This window comes from Rousettus aegyptiacus, unplaced genomic scaffold (genome assembly GCF_014176215.1).
Source record: "Rousettus aegyptiacus isolate mRouAeg1 unplaced genomic scaffold, mRouAeg1.p scaffold_m13_p_5, whole genome shotgun sequence".
Taxonomy (NCBI): domain Eukaryota; kingdom Metazoa; phylum Chordata; class Mammalia; order Chiroptera; family Pteropodidae; genus Rousettus; species Rousettus aegyptiacus.
The window spans coordinates 84,382,578-84,397,465 of NW_023416308.1; the positions used below are offsets into that span (position 1 = coordinate 84,382,578).

Below are 14,888 nucleotides of genomic sequence, written 5' to 3' on the forward strand. Positions count from 1 at the left end.
ATCCAGAGTAATGTTAGTGATCTCAAGCCTCATCCCTTTATTTTATGGAATAGAAAACTGAATTAGAACAAGAATGTGGTTTCCCTTTTCTTCAGCCCATTGTTGTTTTCATCATTACTGTCACTATTTAATAATAAAGTAAAAAATATTGAATATTGTATTTTTAAGGAAGACTTTTTCATAATTTTCTATTTTGAATTTAATCCTACATTTTTTTTTTTTTATATTGACTTTCTTTTGAAAACAAATGTCTCTGTTACCTTTTTTTGGATTAGAGTAGACTCCAGGGGATACTTTCGTTTTGAAGCAGATAGGCCAAGGTTATTTTATTAAACCTACTGTGTTATTTTTTAGTTTAATCATGTGTTTGAAATTAATCATGTAATTTAAAAATCTCCTGTTGACTTTTTACCAAACATGGTTAAAGCAGATTTTTGAATTTTTTTCAGTTTATTGTACTAATGCAGTTTCTTTACTTATATAAAAGTGTATTTATTTATATAGGGCCGATTAATTGCCTAAACATATAATCATTTGGGGATACTTTTAAAAATGTAGGTTCCAAAGTGATGCAGATTTAGCTGCTCTGGAGTAGGCTGGATAAATTGCTTTTTGTTTTAAATAAGCAAATTTTGTTTTAGATTATTCTGAGATAGTTGGAATACTTTGAGAAAGTTCCAGTTTTAACAAATCAGGATTCTTAAATTTTGCCTTGTATTTTGACAACCAGTTTAGCCTTTATGCAACAAATATTTACAGAACTCCTACTTTGTGCTGTATGTACAATATGGCCGTTTGATGCCTATAAATTCCTAAAGACTAAAACATACTTAAAAATTTTTTTTTCTCTGATTATACAAATGTAATACATGTTTATTATACTATAAAATGAAAAAAGTGAAGATCACTTACAGTACTCCCAGCATTAACTACTTTTAGTGATTTATTTATTTTTGTCTTATCTTTCCTCTATATGTTTGCTTTTAAGAAAGTAGGGTAATCATGATATTAGCAGAATTTTATTTTATATTTTTCACTTAATACTGTATACAGAGCATTTTTGAATGCTCTTAAATGATATTTTAATATGAAGTTGTAAATGGCTGAAAATTAGTGTTTTTTTCGTTGTGTGGTTTAGGTATTTAAACTGTGTATTATGTTATAATGAACATGCTTGTACATAAATTTTTATTTTCATCTCTTATTGTTTCCTTAAGATAAGTTCCCAGAAGTTGAATTACTAAGTTTGAATTTATTTTTTGAAATTTTAGAGGCCTTTGATATACATTGTCATGTAATCATAGTTTTCATTCCCAATTAATGTTCCTCACACTTCTCTACTCTACTCATTTCTCCTACCTGTACATTTTCCTCAAGTGTTCTGGATAAAAGTAATCTGTAAGCATCATCCCATGGAGTTGTGGTTCAAAACTTATTTTGTTAGTGACTGTTGAATTTGCATTTTCTTTAAGAAATTAATGTAAATCTTGGTCCTGTGTACAAAATGTTTTCATTGGAAGAATGCTCTCACGATTTCACCTCAGCTTTCGGAACACGTTTCTCTATAATGCAGTGGGTTTAGAGACTTAACATACTCTTTTCTGTTTTCCTTGCCTACCGACTCCCTCTGGTAGCCAGCCATTGTTGATGGAAAATTGTTGGAGGTGGGGAGATGTGAATTTTGAGGAATAGGAGTGGATTGAAGGCCGATATGGACTTGGATGTGATTAGAAACTATAAAACTGGGGTATTTCATCATTTAAATCCACAGTATCTGTCTGTGCCCAATTTCCTTAACAATTCTTTTATCTACTCCGGGAGTTTGCCTGTTATATTCCTATTCATTTGGCCTGTTAAATGTTTATTACTTCATTACCTCTTGGCTCTGTTCAGTATTTCTGCATGTATCCTCTACAGAATGACATATATTCTCACATTCTTCTCCCTTACTGGCTTATACTTAACAATATTGATTCACAGCTATTTTAGATATAGGACCCACTTGATAATAGTTGTTATTTGAAGTTTGTCAATTTATACAGTGCATACTAACAAAAGATTTCTATTCAGTAGTATTTTATTCTTATTAGTCTTACTAAAATCTATATATTTTATGAAAAATAGTAGTGCATTTATGGTTCTAAGTTAAATACAAAAGGCTATATGTTTCTACATGATTTTATTGCTAATGGTAATATCAATGAGCAAATGCAAAAATGAATTGTTATTACTCCCTTCTTTGCTTAACACTCTCCCCTATCACCCCTTTTTTAAGCCCAGGGAAGGGAAACAAGATCATAAATAAATGGTCCATGATTGCTCTGTAAGGTATATAAAGGACAAGTAGTATTCATTTACCTTTTAAAGTGATAGGTAGAGTGGTTGTCCGTAACAGTTGAGGAATTGGGGGAAAGAGATGGATAAGAAGGCAAATCCCAGGCATTCTCTGTAGAGAAGAAGAAGGTGTAGAACAACCTGTTCTCCTGGTGATGTTGTTCATGGAAAAGAGTCTGTTTATATGAACTAAGAATGAGATAATGCTTTTCATTATTAATAATCAGACCAAATATATAGATTTGAGTTACTTGCAAGTCTTAGGCACGTCCCCCTGATGTGTGTCTGCCGCTGTGCCAAGTAGTAGAATAGAGAAATCTGATCCACTCCTTGTCCTCCCAGTCTGTTGGAGAAAATATATAAATAAATAGGTAATAACAGAACAGTGAAGTAAAGTCTCTGATACAGGTTAAGGACAGGATGCTCTGAAAACAACTCAGATAGGGGGTGGTTAGGAATTGAAGTGGTTTATAATTATAAAACAATGTAGAGTAAAATATATAAACATACTGTTATTAAGATAAAGATGAAAGCCTTTAGAAATCAAAGCTTGAATATTAGTCCAGTGTGAAAAGTGGGTAGCTACTTTGTCTGTTCTTAGAATCATACAGGTACAGATAGTGTGGAATCTATTCCTCTTTTTCACAACTGCCCTAGATTTATTGTGCATATTTTTTGGTCCTTTCATCATCTTTGGCAATGTAGTTATCCACAGAGCCTACCATTTCTAAAGATATTTTTTTACAGTTGTTGGGAAATTGAAAAAGTGTTTTGAAAAGATTTGATGAAGATCTTCAGGATCTTTTGAGAAAAGATATGTTTTTTTGAGACAATCAAGTCATTCAATATTAAGTAGGAGTAAGTTTATTAAGCAAGGTGGTTACCACATTTTGTTTACATATTGAAGTGTAATTAAAATGAGGAGACTGATTTTTTTTTTTTTTTTTTGTATATGAGTATCTCATAAACTGGACCTGAAGTTCTACTTCAAAAGAGAAGTTCTAAAAATGTTTCAGCAGTGGTAGCCATATCCAATTACACATATAAAGCTAAGAAGTACTTTTAATCATTCACTTAAATTTGAAGTTCATGTAAATTCTTTTTCTTTTCTCTCTTCTCTCTACTTCTCTCTCTGACTTCTTACTTTATAGTTACTCTGCACAGCATGCTGATCTATAGAATCTCAAACTTTATGACTTATTAAAATAGAGGAAATTATTCTGGGTTTTCATGTAATGAATTTATCTCGTTATTAATTCTTCATAGAAATTTGTTTATGGGGCCTGATGACAGGGGTAATGGGTTCAGTTCAGTCTTCCTACATTGGGCATATGTGATAGTTAAAGTAGATATGTTCATACATTTTCATTTTAATCCACAACATCTAGATTTGGGAAACATTATTTTTGTGTCAGTTAAACATCATATTAGGCATTTCTGTTAAAATTTTATTATATGGTATATAATATCCATGGGTGTATCTGGACATATATAACAAGATACCCTGACTTACTGAGAAGCAAGATTTATATAGTATATATATTAGAAATGGGGTCTTGTTAGGGGCTGATGAAAAAATTGAAATTATTTCCAACTGAGTAACCTTAGCCTCTCAATTTTACCATGTATCAAATCCTTAAGTTCTCAATTGTTTTTAAATATAAATACTGATTTATGTTTGTGTTTTCTTTTTAAAGGATATGTGGGATTAGTAAACCAAGCAATGACTTGCTATTTGAATAGCCTTTTACAAACACTTTTTATGACTCCTGAATTTAGAAATGCATTATATAAGTAAGTATTCAAAAATATTCTAAAAGTAAAACTTATTGAAGAATGAAAAAGTATAGTTTTTAACTAATAAAATCTAATTTATCTTATTGCAGTTATTTGTAAAGTGTGGGTCATTTCTCACTTCACAAGACACACCTTCTTGAATAGTATATAAGAAAAAGATTTTATGGGAGATTGGCATATGAAAATTTTCTGGGGAGACAGAATTGCATAGAAAGCAAAGGATAAAATTGATAAGATTTACATTTGAGATAAATTATTGTATATTAACTTCCCTTTCTTACAACTTTAATTCCTTTATGAAGAAACATGTTATCTGTTTTCAAGATAATTCAAATGTGTAGACCATTTTTTTCCCCTCCACTTCTCAATTCAAGAAACAAAGTTGTCTTTTTAAACTTTCAAACTTTGTTTTTACTTAATATCTAATGCAACTGTCCTGTGTTTTGTGTTTGTGTGTGTGTTTCTAAAAAATACTGTATATACATCAGATACATGCTCTGTGAAGGAAGTTCATATTTAAATAAACCCTAAAGTCAGGCATTTATTTTTATGAGTAACTATTATATTACATTTAGTATACCCTTGCTTTGTATGTTTTCTTTAAGGTATACATAACTTTTATTTTTTAAAATTCTTTAAAGTACAAATAAACTGATTTCTTTCCTTTATTGTTACTTTTGAGTAACATTTTTGAAATTACTACAAATATCTGTTTAAAGTATTTTGGGAACTTTTAATATTGGTTGTATTGTTCAAACGTTATATTACCATTATAGTCATATGTAAACTCACTAATTTGAATTTACTTTTATAAAAGTTGACATATTTTTCATTCAGCAAGTATTTGTTACCCAGTAGCATTTATATGCTAGGAACCTGGCGAATAGAGATAGAGTTATAAATAAGGCCTTTGTTCATGAGTAAGTTACAGATCTCCACAATAGCAACATGTGTATCTATGAAATAGTTTCAGTAACATTTAAGAATAGGTAAGTGCCATTATAGTTGAGAGAAAAGGGAGATTAATGATACTTGGAGAAGTGGCTTAATATAGAATATAGAATTTGAGGTCATGAAGCTAGATATAGATAATGGTTTGGCCAGGCTGAGAAGAAAGAGACAACATCATAGATAGGACTTTCAAGAGCAAAAATGAGTAATAGTGCTACCTGAATGTTAGTTATTATTAGTTTGTATCAGACACCATAGTGAGCACTTTATATTTAGACTCATTTAATTCATGGTAACTGTATATGAACTAGACCATGTTATTATCCACATTTTACAAAGAAGTTAACTGAAGGCACAGAGAGGTTAAGTAAGTACTTTGCCAGAGGCCACAATGCTAGGAGTGGCACACCCAGTAGACATCATAATCCATTTCCCTATTTTGCCTGTATTGTAGCTGATGCCAAGAAGTATAATATGTCACAGGGACCTCCAGTATATCAGCATAACTGGAGTTTTTGTCAGAGTACTGGACGTTGAGGTAAATAGGAGTCTGGAGCCTGCCCTCAAAACTAGAACAAACTGCATAGTCTAGGGTGATATGCCTGCTTTGACGAGTAGTGCATAGGAGGGGGGATCCCAGGAACTTGATTAACCATGAGTCCCTTGAAAGTGGTCTATAAATTTATATCATTGTGGAGAAGTTTAAGAGCATAGCCAGGGCTACTCATTCAACAGTAAATATATATTGACTGCTTAATATGTACAAAGCATTCTCTTAGGCACAGAAATTACGGTGGTGAATGAAACAGAGTCCCTTCCCTTAGACCTTCCATAGGTCAGCTTACATAAATGAGTTCATTTCACACAGTCATTTATGCCTCAAAGAAAATAAAGCAGGGTAATGTGGAAAGAGTTGTCAGGAGTTGGAGTGAGTTGTCAGAGAGGGCCTCTCTAAGGAATTATTGTGTGAATAGACTTCACAGGAGCCAGTGCTCTGAGGATCTGGGGGAAGAGCACTCAAGGCAGACTAACTACAAGTGCAGAAGTCTTTGAGGAAAAAAAAAAATGCGTTGTGACTGGAACCTTGTGAGTGAAACAAGATTAAAGAGAAAGGCCAAATGCCTTTGGGATCGTAAGACTAGAGTGATGTTTTTTGGAGGTAGAGAATCAAACTCTGAGAGTCTGATGATGTTTCATAATGTAGAACTAAGGAAGCAATGACTTGTTGAAAAGGCTGGGCTCTGTTGGGCTACAGACAAGGGTAGCATTAGCATTAAAGAATAGAAATCTATTTGTTTCATTTTCTTTACTTATTACATGATAACCAACACAGACTCTACCACTTTAGATGTGGAGGCATTATAAACCTTAATCCCCCAATCTTATTTTTTCCATGATATCTTAAGTTCTTTGGTTAAGAATTTGCTTGTTACTGAGACAGTCCCTGTAGTTAGGGCAAAACTAATGTTTATCATAAGTTTATGAGGTTAAAAATTTTATCTGGATTATTTTATTACATTCTCTTTTTAAAACATTTTATTTTCAAATATATTAAAAAATAGCAAAATAGTGTAATGAATTTTTCTATACCTATCACCGAGCTCTGAATGTTATCAACTCATGATCAGTCGTTTTTATAAATAATCCTCCACTCTGATTTTTTGGAAGTATTCTCCCACTGTATCATCTGTAAATTTTATCTCAGCTCAGTGCTAAGATTTCCCTAATTTCCTCGTAATTTTTTAAAACACTCTTCAAATCATGATCCAAACAAGATCCATGGATTGAAATTGATTGGTATGGCATGTAATCTATTTTTAATCCCCTTCCATCTTTTTTTTTCCCTTGTTATTTATTTGTTTATATATATAGAAAACTGATGATAATTGTCCTGCAGTTTTAAACAGTTTAGATTTTGATGGTTGAATGCTGCCAGTGTCATTTAATATTGTTCTCCCTATATTTTTTTGTGAATCAATAATTAGAACGATTAGATTCAAATTTGATGATTCCTCTAAATGTGCTTTGTCTTTCACTCATGTTACTTTCTCATGCCTTTTCTTGTTATAAAATCTAAATTTCTTCTGAATTTATGAATTGGAAAAAAACTGTTTCATTAGATATGAATAGCTTCAATTAATATCCAAACCGTATAGCCACCAGAGTTAGGATCTTAGATTATTATGTTGTCAATATTAATTATGCTTTAAAGAATAGAAATATTTTATAATTTTCAATCATTTCATTTTAATAGGTGGGAATTTGAAGAATCTGAAGAAGACCCAGTGACAAGTATCCCATACCAACTACAAAGGCTTTTTGTATTGTTACAAACCAGCAAAAAGAGAGCAATTGAAACCACAGATGTTACAAGGAGCTTTGGATGGGATAGTAGTGAGGGTACTAATTCTCTTGTAATGATAAGTATTTCTAATATTCAAAGGAATTCTAGGAGACAATATTATAAACAAATAACAAAATACAAATTAAGAACTAATTAATTTTACCTTAAACATTTTTATTGCTTTTTGCTGGGATTTAAAAATGACTAATTTAAAAGATTTAAGCTCTGAGGGGTAAATTTTTGATCAATTAAAAATTTCTTATAAAGTATATTTGGTTATACTCTGTATGTAAAACTAAAATTTTTAAAGTTTGTCAGCTTTTTCTTTACAGTGAAAAATAACAAAAATAGCAAATATTCATAGCACCATAAAGCATGTTACCTATAAAATGCTGAGGTCTCTTGATTTTTTCCCCCCCTTTTCATGACTATAGTGTATATTTTGTGTTCCTTTTAAATTTGGCATTTTCTGTAGACTTTTCCCATGTTTCTGACATTTGCTTTTAAACAAGTTAACATTTTATTGCACTAAATTTATTACTATTTTTAATTAAATTTTATCTTAAAATAGCTTGGCAGCAGCATGATGTGCAAGAACTGTGCAGAGTCATGTTTGATGCTTTGGAACAGAAATGGAAACAAACAGAACAGGTAATTTATCTCTCTCAATTTGAGGAGAGTGTTTTCTAATAATTCATTACTTTAAAATATTGAAATGTTTTAACTTGGGCATAGTTCAGTTATTAAAGTACTTAATGGGGAATTGAAAGTAGTAAGCTCTCACTTGGCCATGACCTGAGTCATAGAAATCCTCATTAAACCATCCTAGACCCTAGTTTCCTCATCTTTAAAATAAGGAAGTCGGGCTCTATTATCCACATGGTCTCTTTTTAGCTAAAAACTGTAATAATTTGTGTGTGTGTGTGTGTGTGAGAGAGAGAGAGAGAGAGAGAGAGAGATTGATTGATTTGGGGGGATGATTTTTAACCAGTATTTTTAGATATTTACTAAGTAATTTACATGTTTTATAATCTGTAACATAAAGTACATTCGTTAAACATTACCTTCGTTTTGACCAATGGGATATAGTCGTATGGTTTTGACATTTAGGATCCTTGTTAATCTCATTCTTCTTATCCAGTAGAAGCAGGAACAGGTTAGATGATGGGAGAACATTAGATATATCGTTGGATTAAGGAGTAGGGCTGAACTAGATGGGGCTCAGGACACAGTAGAGGATTTATACTGGGTATAGCGAGAGAGGATCATAGGAATAAAAAAGAGGAAGAATCTGGAATATAGCCTTGAGGGTCTACTGTCTGATTGGAGCAATTATGATAGTTTGGACGAGAGTTTTTCAAACTCCAGATCGTGATCCATTTATGGGTCATGAAATCAGTTTAGTCACTCTGCACTAGCACTTAAAAACTGGCATAGAAAATTATAAGAAAGCATCACATAAGTAAGGATAAGTATTGTATTATCCAACTTCTGTAACAGTTACATGTATTAGTTGCAAGGAAAAAATTTTTTTTTCTGTGGATTACTATCAAAACTGAAAAACACTGGATTGAAACACTAGGAAATGCTCTTCCAGATGCAGAAGATAATCATATAGGACTGGAGCAGGTAAATGAAGAATCCTTCATTAAATAAATAGTATTAGAGTAGGAATGTTGGTGGATCCTGGTTGAAAGCTTATAAGTCCTAGACGTCTGAAGAAATGTAAATTTATGAAAGAGGTAAATTGTAATGTGCTTTCTTCTTGTCTATTCTTAAGAGATACTGAAAAAAAATTTGAGTTCATTTAGTGATCTAGTTTCTCTACATAGTCCTATGGAATTGTGTTTTAGTAACTTTATATAGATGTTATTAGAGTGCTGTTTCTTCTTCATAGGTCTGAAGTTACCCTTCCTCTGGTTACTTCCATTCAAATCAGCTGGGGAATCCCTACTGAGTTCCAAATTTGGGTACAAGAATTTTGAGGCAAGACTTTGTTCAGATGGCAGGTTCTTAGGGAGTTATATACCTTCTTTGGGCCAGAACAGCCCTAGTTGGCTAAGCGTGGGGAGTAGGTGAGAAAGCTGTTCTTTTAGATATTTTGAAGGGAGTGTGAACTTTAAGTTTTTTTTAAATTTCTACACACTTAAAAAAGTAGTATATTCTTCTTAAAATTGTTTTATATATATTACTGAAAGTTGAAAAGTTTTATTTTTATCTTGAGCTAGAAGATATAATTTTAGAAATCAGTATATTATTGTGAGAGTGACAATATGCATATGTAAAGCTATAAAAACAACTAGTTATTTAACTGTAATTACCAACATGCCTAAAGTGGTAGATTAGGGTGTAGTGTCATCCTAATGAAAAGATTTGAGGCTCAATAGTATAATAAATTAGTAACTTATTCAACAGAACATTTATTAATAATGGGATTTTTAATATATGAAAATTGAAATAGTTTTTGTACATTGATTTTTAAATTAGTGTTAATCTAATTTTATTTTTAGTTGATTTTTATCAAGTCTTGATTTTCTCAATAGAGTTTCAGCCAGATCTTAAAGCTTTCTAAAACTTTAATGGTAAGAATGAATATTCTTTTGTAACTCATTTTTAAAAGCATGAATTACTGTGTTTTCACATTTTAAAAATTATTTTTAAGGAATACTTTTTAAAATGTAAATGTTCTTATTTTTAGGCTGATCTTATAAATGAACTATATCAAGGCAAGCTGAAGGACTACGTGAGATGTCTAGAATGTGGTTATGAGGGCTGGAGAATCGACACATATCTTGATATTCCATTGGTCATCCGACCTTATGGGTCCAGCCAAGCATTTGCTAGTGTGGTGTGTACCTTTCTGCTGACTGCTTGTGTATCCATATGCAGAATACATAATAGCACAGTGGTATAATCAATTGTAAGGTAAGTATCATCCTAGATACACCTTCTTGGGTTGTTAGCCATTCCTGCATTTAAACTAGCAAGATCTAGAAGGTTTTTTATCCTTCAGTGAGTCCTAATAGTGCATGTATAAGAGGAAAAGTGAATGCATATGTATTGCCTCATGTTTCAGTATTTTATTCTTCCTAATAGGTGAGTGGATTATGTTACTCTATTATTTTTTTTACCTCTAAATAGTCTGTTTTGTAAATGCTATTTTTGTGATTTTTTTTTCCCCCCATTGGAAAGTACATTTTGTTTGGGGAACATTATTTTGTTCCATACACTTTTAAAATTTGAAAAATAACCTTTGGTTCTGTGATAAACAGAGTCTACAGCTTTTAAAGGAGCATCCCTATTCCAAAATTTAATTTAAAACCATGCATTGTATAAGCTGATAATTTGAAGAATTGGAACTGTATATAATTAATTTATTTTTATATTGAGTAAGTGGGAGATTATCTAAGATTTTCTCCTCCTGTTATCCATTTCTTAGTTGCTTTTTGGTGTTTTATTGCATTTTATTCTTATTTGTGTTTACTTATATAAGAGGAGAGTCATAGAAGGAATGAAGTTGATACTTAAAATGAGAGTGTTCAGAAACACTTATTTTGAACCTATTATGAGCCGAGGGGATCTTTCAGAGCTAACCAAGACATCTAAAAAAGTAGAATTTCATCATGATGTTTTGAGTTTTATTTATATTGCTAACAAGCTGATGGTGGCTCTCAGCTAAAATTAGCATTATTAAAGCTAGTCCATACTTTGCCTTCAAAAGTAGTGCTACACAAATGGTTTAGTCTTCTGGTCTCTGGGACGATTAATTCTCTTTGCTTTTTTCCTCCTGCTTTTATTTGGCTATTGGAAAATAATCAGCAAGAAGTTATAGAATCAGTCAGTGGAATCTAAAGTAAAAGACATTTTCTGGATGGTGGAAGATCAAGATTCTTTTCCTCCACTATTTTCAGTCCACTTCCTGAATAGAATTGAAAATTTTTGTTAAATACTTAGTATTACACTTCATAAACTGTTAACTTTAGGTATATGAGATTCCTCATGGTTTGAGTGACTGTTTTTGTTGTTCATTTTTGTTTTGTTTTTACTTTATTTTGATTAATGTAGAAATGATGTACTGAAAAACCATCGAAAATTGGTTAACACTTATCTTTCAGTGATTTATTTTCTCATTTTTAAATATTAGCATTTCTTTAGCAAAATATACTATGGAAATATTTGATAATCCCCAAATGATACAGAATATTTTTTTCTATTTTATTTATGGAAGTAATTTATGAAGGATTTTTTTTATGTATACATTCAGTTTTTATATATCAATTGAATGTTGTAGCTAGTTTTATTTGTGTTGTTATGTTGCATTATTTGAGTATTCAAATATGAATGCTTAGCTAAATTTTTGTCATTATTTAGTCACCTGTTAAATTGCCTCCACTCCCTTAAGTACATTATAGACACAGCAGTGAAGCGATTTAGAGGATACTTTTGGAGAAGTGAAAAAACTCACATTTGTAAATGGAATTCTCCAAGGGTAGTATCCTCCATTGATACAGGGATGGTGGTGGTAGTGGTGGTGGTGGTGATTCAGTGGGAATTGGAAGTTACAGCTATGAGGCAATATGTAAGCAGATTTTTAACAAACATGCACTAATAGGGCTTGCAGAAGGCAATTTTAAACTTCCTAGACTTTGTTGAAATCTCTTGAGGGAAATAACAGCAGATGAAACTACCCAAGATAGGGGTTCTAAGGAGGATACTACCTTCGGAGAACTTTAGTTAGAGGTAAGTGATTTACCATTATTTTCTGAATTCAGAACCTATAACCTATACTACTTAAGCCACAGAAATTATCACACAGCATTTAAAATTAGTTTTATATCACTGTTTGCCATTGTGTATTTTGTTAATTTTATGTGTTTTAAAATGAATTTGGTATAAATGTGGATTATAAAAATTTGGTTAAAAGATGCATTATAAAATCTCATTAAGGCTATCTATAATATTTGAATCGACTTGAACTCTTAACTTGAATTGAACTTTTTAAATTTATATTCCTACTTTTAATTATAGATTCTGGTATTTTTATCTTATTGGATATATACACATAAATATAAACACAAATACACACTTGTATACACACACATGTACATACATACACATACAACATTGATGGTTATATGCTTTGTTTATTCTATGTCTGTTCAGTGAACTGCAATATTATAGATAGATGTGTGTATATAGTGAGGTTAACAACTGATGTTTAATTTCAGACAATTAGGTCTGTGGTTCTGTTAAAAATTAAACTTTTTTTCTGTTTTTTTAACTATCCGAAACATCTACTTTCTGGAGTTGTTTTTGTCCATGCTCAAATAAATTACTTAAAAATAATATTTAAGATTAAAATGTGAATAGAAGTAGCACTTAGCTAATTTTCCTTATAACATCTATAATCAGTTTTTATGGTCGTTTTCAGCATGATTGATAGAGGACTGTTTTTAATGAGTGCTAGTAATGCCTACAGTTTTTAAAAAGTTTTTCATCATAATATTTTCCTTATGGAATTATTTTTTAGTTATTGTAACTGTGATATTTATTAAATTTCTGGTCTTCATTTTACCTGAGCAAATAGGGAATCAGTATTTAAGGGTTCTTCTGCCATTCTCTCTCAGATTGAGTACTGTTCAACAATAGTCTCCAGCAGAATTTAATAGATGTTCAGGAGAAGGTTTCTTTGATTAAATAAATTTGGGAAACGGTATAACTATAATCTTCTTTAGGAATTTCACAGTGCATATTTTATTTTAAATGCCCTGAGGATTCCTATAGTAGAAAAATTTGTTTAACTTTGTTTAACCCAGCATTGTTTTTCTCTGTGGGATGTCTGTTAATATTTCAAGGAACACTTGGATTCTGAGGAACATATTTTTAGGAAGTGCTTCATTAGAGTAAAGTGATTTTAGAATGTTTATACTTTATCATTTATGTGCTTAGGATGTTCAGGTGGAGTGAGAATACTGAAATATGTGTTTTAATTTCCTGCTTTAATATATTTTAGTTATTAATCCTAAAAAAGAAATATCAGCTGAAAATTGTTAGTTATTTTAAAAATTTTGTTCTTAATAATTTATTAGGTTATTGGAACGTTTTATTTTTTACTCATTAGCGTTGTCTATATAAAACTAGTCTTTCTGAATTTCATGATCAAAGAAACCTTGAATCTACTCATTGCTAAGCTCATTTGAGAATGTATTATTGAAGGACATAGTCCTAAATACATTCTAATGATACATAAAAATTAGAAACAGTTTTTTGTAAATTAAGTATATTTTATAAACTAAACAAAAATGATATAGCTTCATGTTTGATATTAACTAAGGAAATGTGTTTCTATTTAACAGTAAAATTTTAAGACTGTCTTTTTAAGGGGATCTTTTGTCATTTAACATAATTATTAGGTTGCCTACTCTGGCAGATACTGTTCTAGGCCATTTTCTATTAGGTTACTTTTATTCTGTTATTGGGTAAGTACATTTAAATCTGTTTATTATGGCAAAATATATTCAGAAGTATGAAATTGGGGTTAGGCGTACATTTCCATATAATGTCTTTGGAAAGATCAGATTATGTTAAAAGACTTTTGTTCCCTAAGTTAAAGGTATGATGATTATATTAAAGTTTTGAATGGAAAGTTTTTAAATTCATAAATATTTATGAAATCATAGCATTTCAAGTGTTTAATGGATACAAGTTTATATCAGAAGCCCTATCTTGATTTAGCAGGTGATTTGGATATTCTTAGGTGGTTGGTTTAGCCATATAACTCATTTGGATGGTGGAATGGTCCAACCTTTTCCAAATTTGTAAGTATAACATAAAGAAAAATAAATCTCTTCCACAGACTCTACCCTCATTTTTCTAGGAATTTGTGTGGTTGGATATAGTGGGAACCAGTTTAAAAAGTGGAGACTTCTGCTTTCAGGAAGATGGAGTAGGTGTATATTGCCCTATTCTTCCTGCTAAAACAACTGAAAATCTTGAATGTTGTCTGTAAAATAAACATAGAAAAGAAGATTCTGAAAGGTAGAAAAAGGCATAAAGACTAGGGACCTCCAGGACTCAAGAAATGACGTGGAGTTAGTTCCTTGGGTTTTCTTTTTGCCTACTATATCCCAAATTTGGAGCTGAAGAAGTTGGCAGCCTGGAAACAATAGGCACTAACTAAAAGGCCTGTTCTCTGTAATCAAAAGACCAGAAAAGGGACAGTCTACAAAGCAGAAAACTTTTATATAGTAACTGCTTTGCTCTAGCTGAACACCACAGAAAGAATGTGGGCCCCACCCCAACACCTGCCAGCCAAAGCTGAGGGAGGATCCTAAACTTACAACTTCATCAAGTTGTAACAAGGTTCTCTAAACCCCCACCATGGTGGTTTTAGGGAAGGCTAGGTAATATGCCAGGAGTGTCATTCTCTGCTGGGCAAGAATGCCATCATCCTGTTCCCTGG

General features: G+C 31.4%; 1 protein-coding gene across 8 annotated transcripts in view; it reads left to right on the forward strand.

The window, feature by feature from the left end:
* USP47 (ubiquitin specific peptidase 47) overlaps positions 1-14,888 on the forward strand; it is a 96,598-nt gene that overhangs the window by 40,372 nt on the left and 41,338 nt on the right. For all 8 annotated transcript variants that reach the window (XM_016135446.2, XM_036221388.1, XM_036221389.1 and 5 more), the window contains 4 exons: positions 4,032-4,128; positions 7,337-7,482; positions 7,998-8,077; positions 10,125-10,274. In XM_016135446.2, coding sequence (XP_015990932.1) covers positions 4,032-4,128; positions 7,337-7,482; positions 7,998-8,077; positions 10,125-10,274 — 473 coding nt within the window. The remainder of the gene's footprint in view (positions 1-4,031; positions 4,129-7,336; positions 7,483-7,997; positions 8,078-10,124; positions 10,275-14,888) is intronic.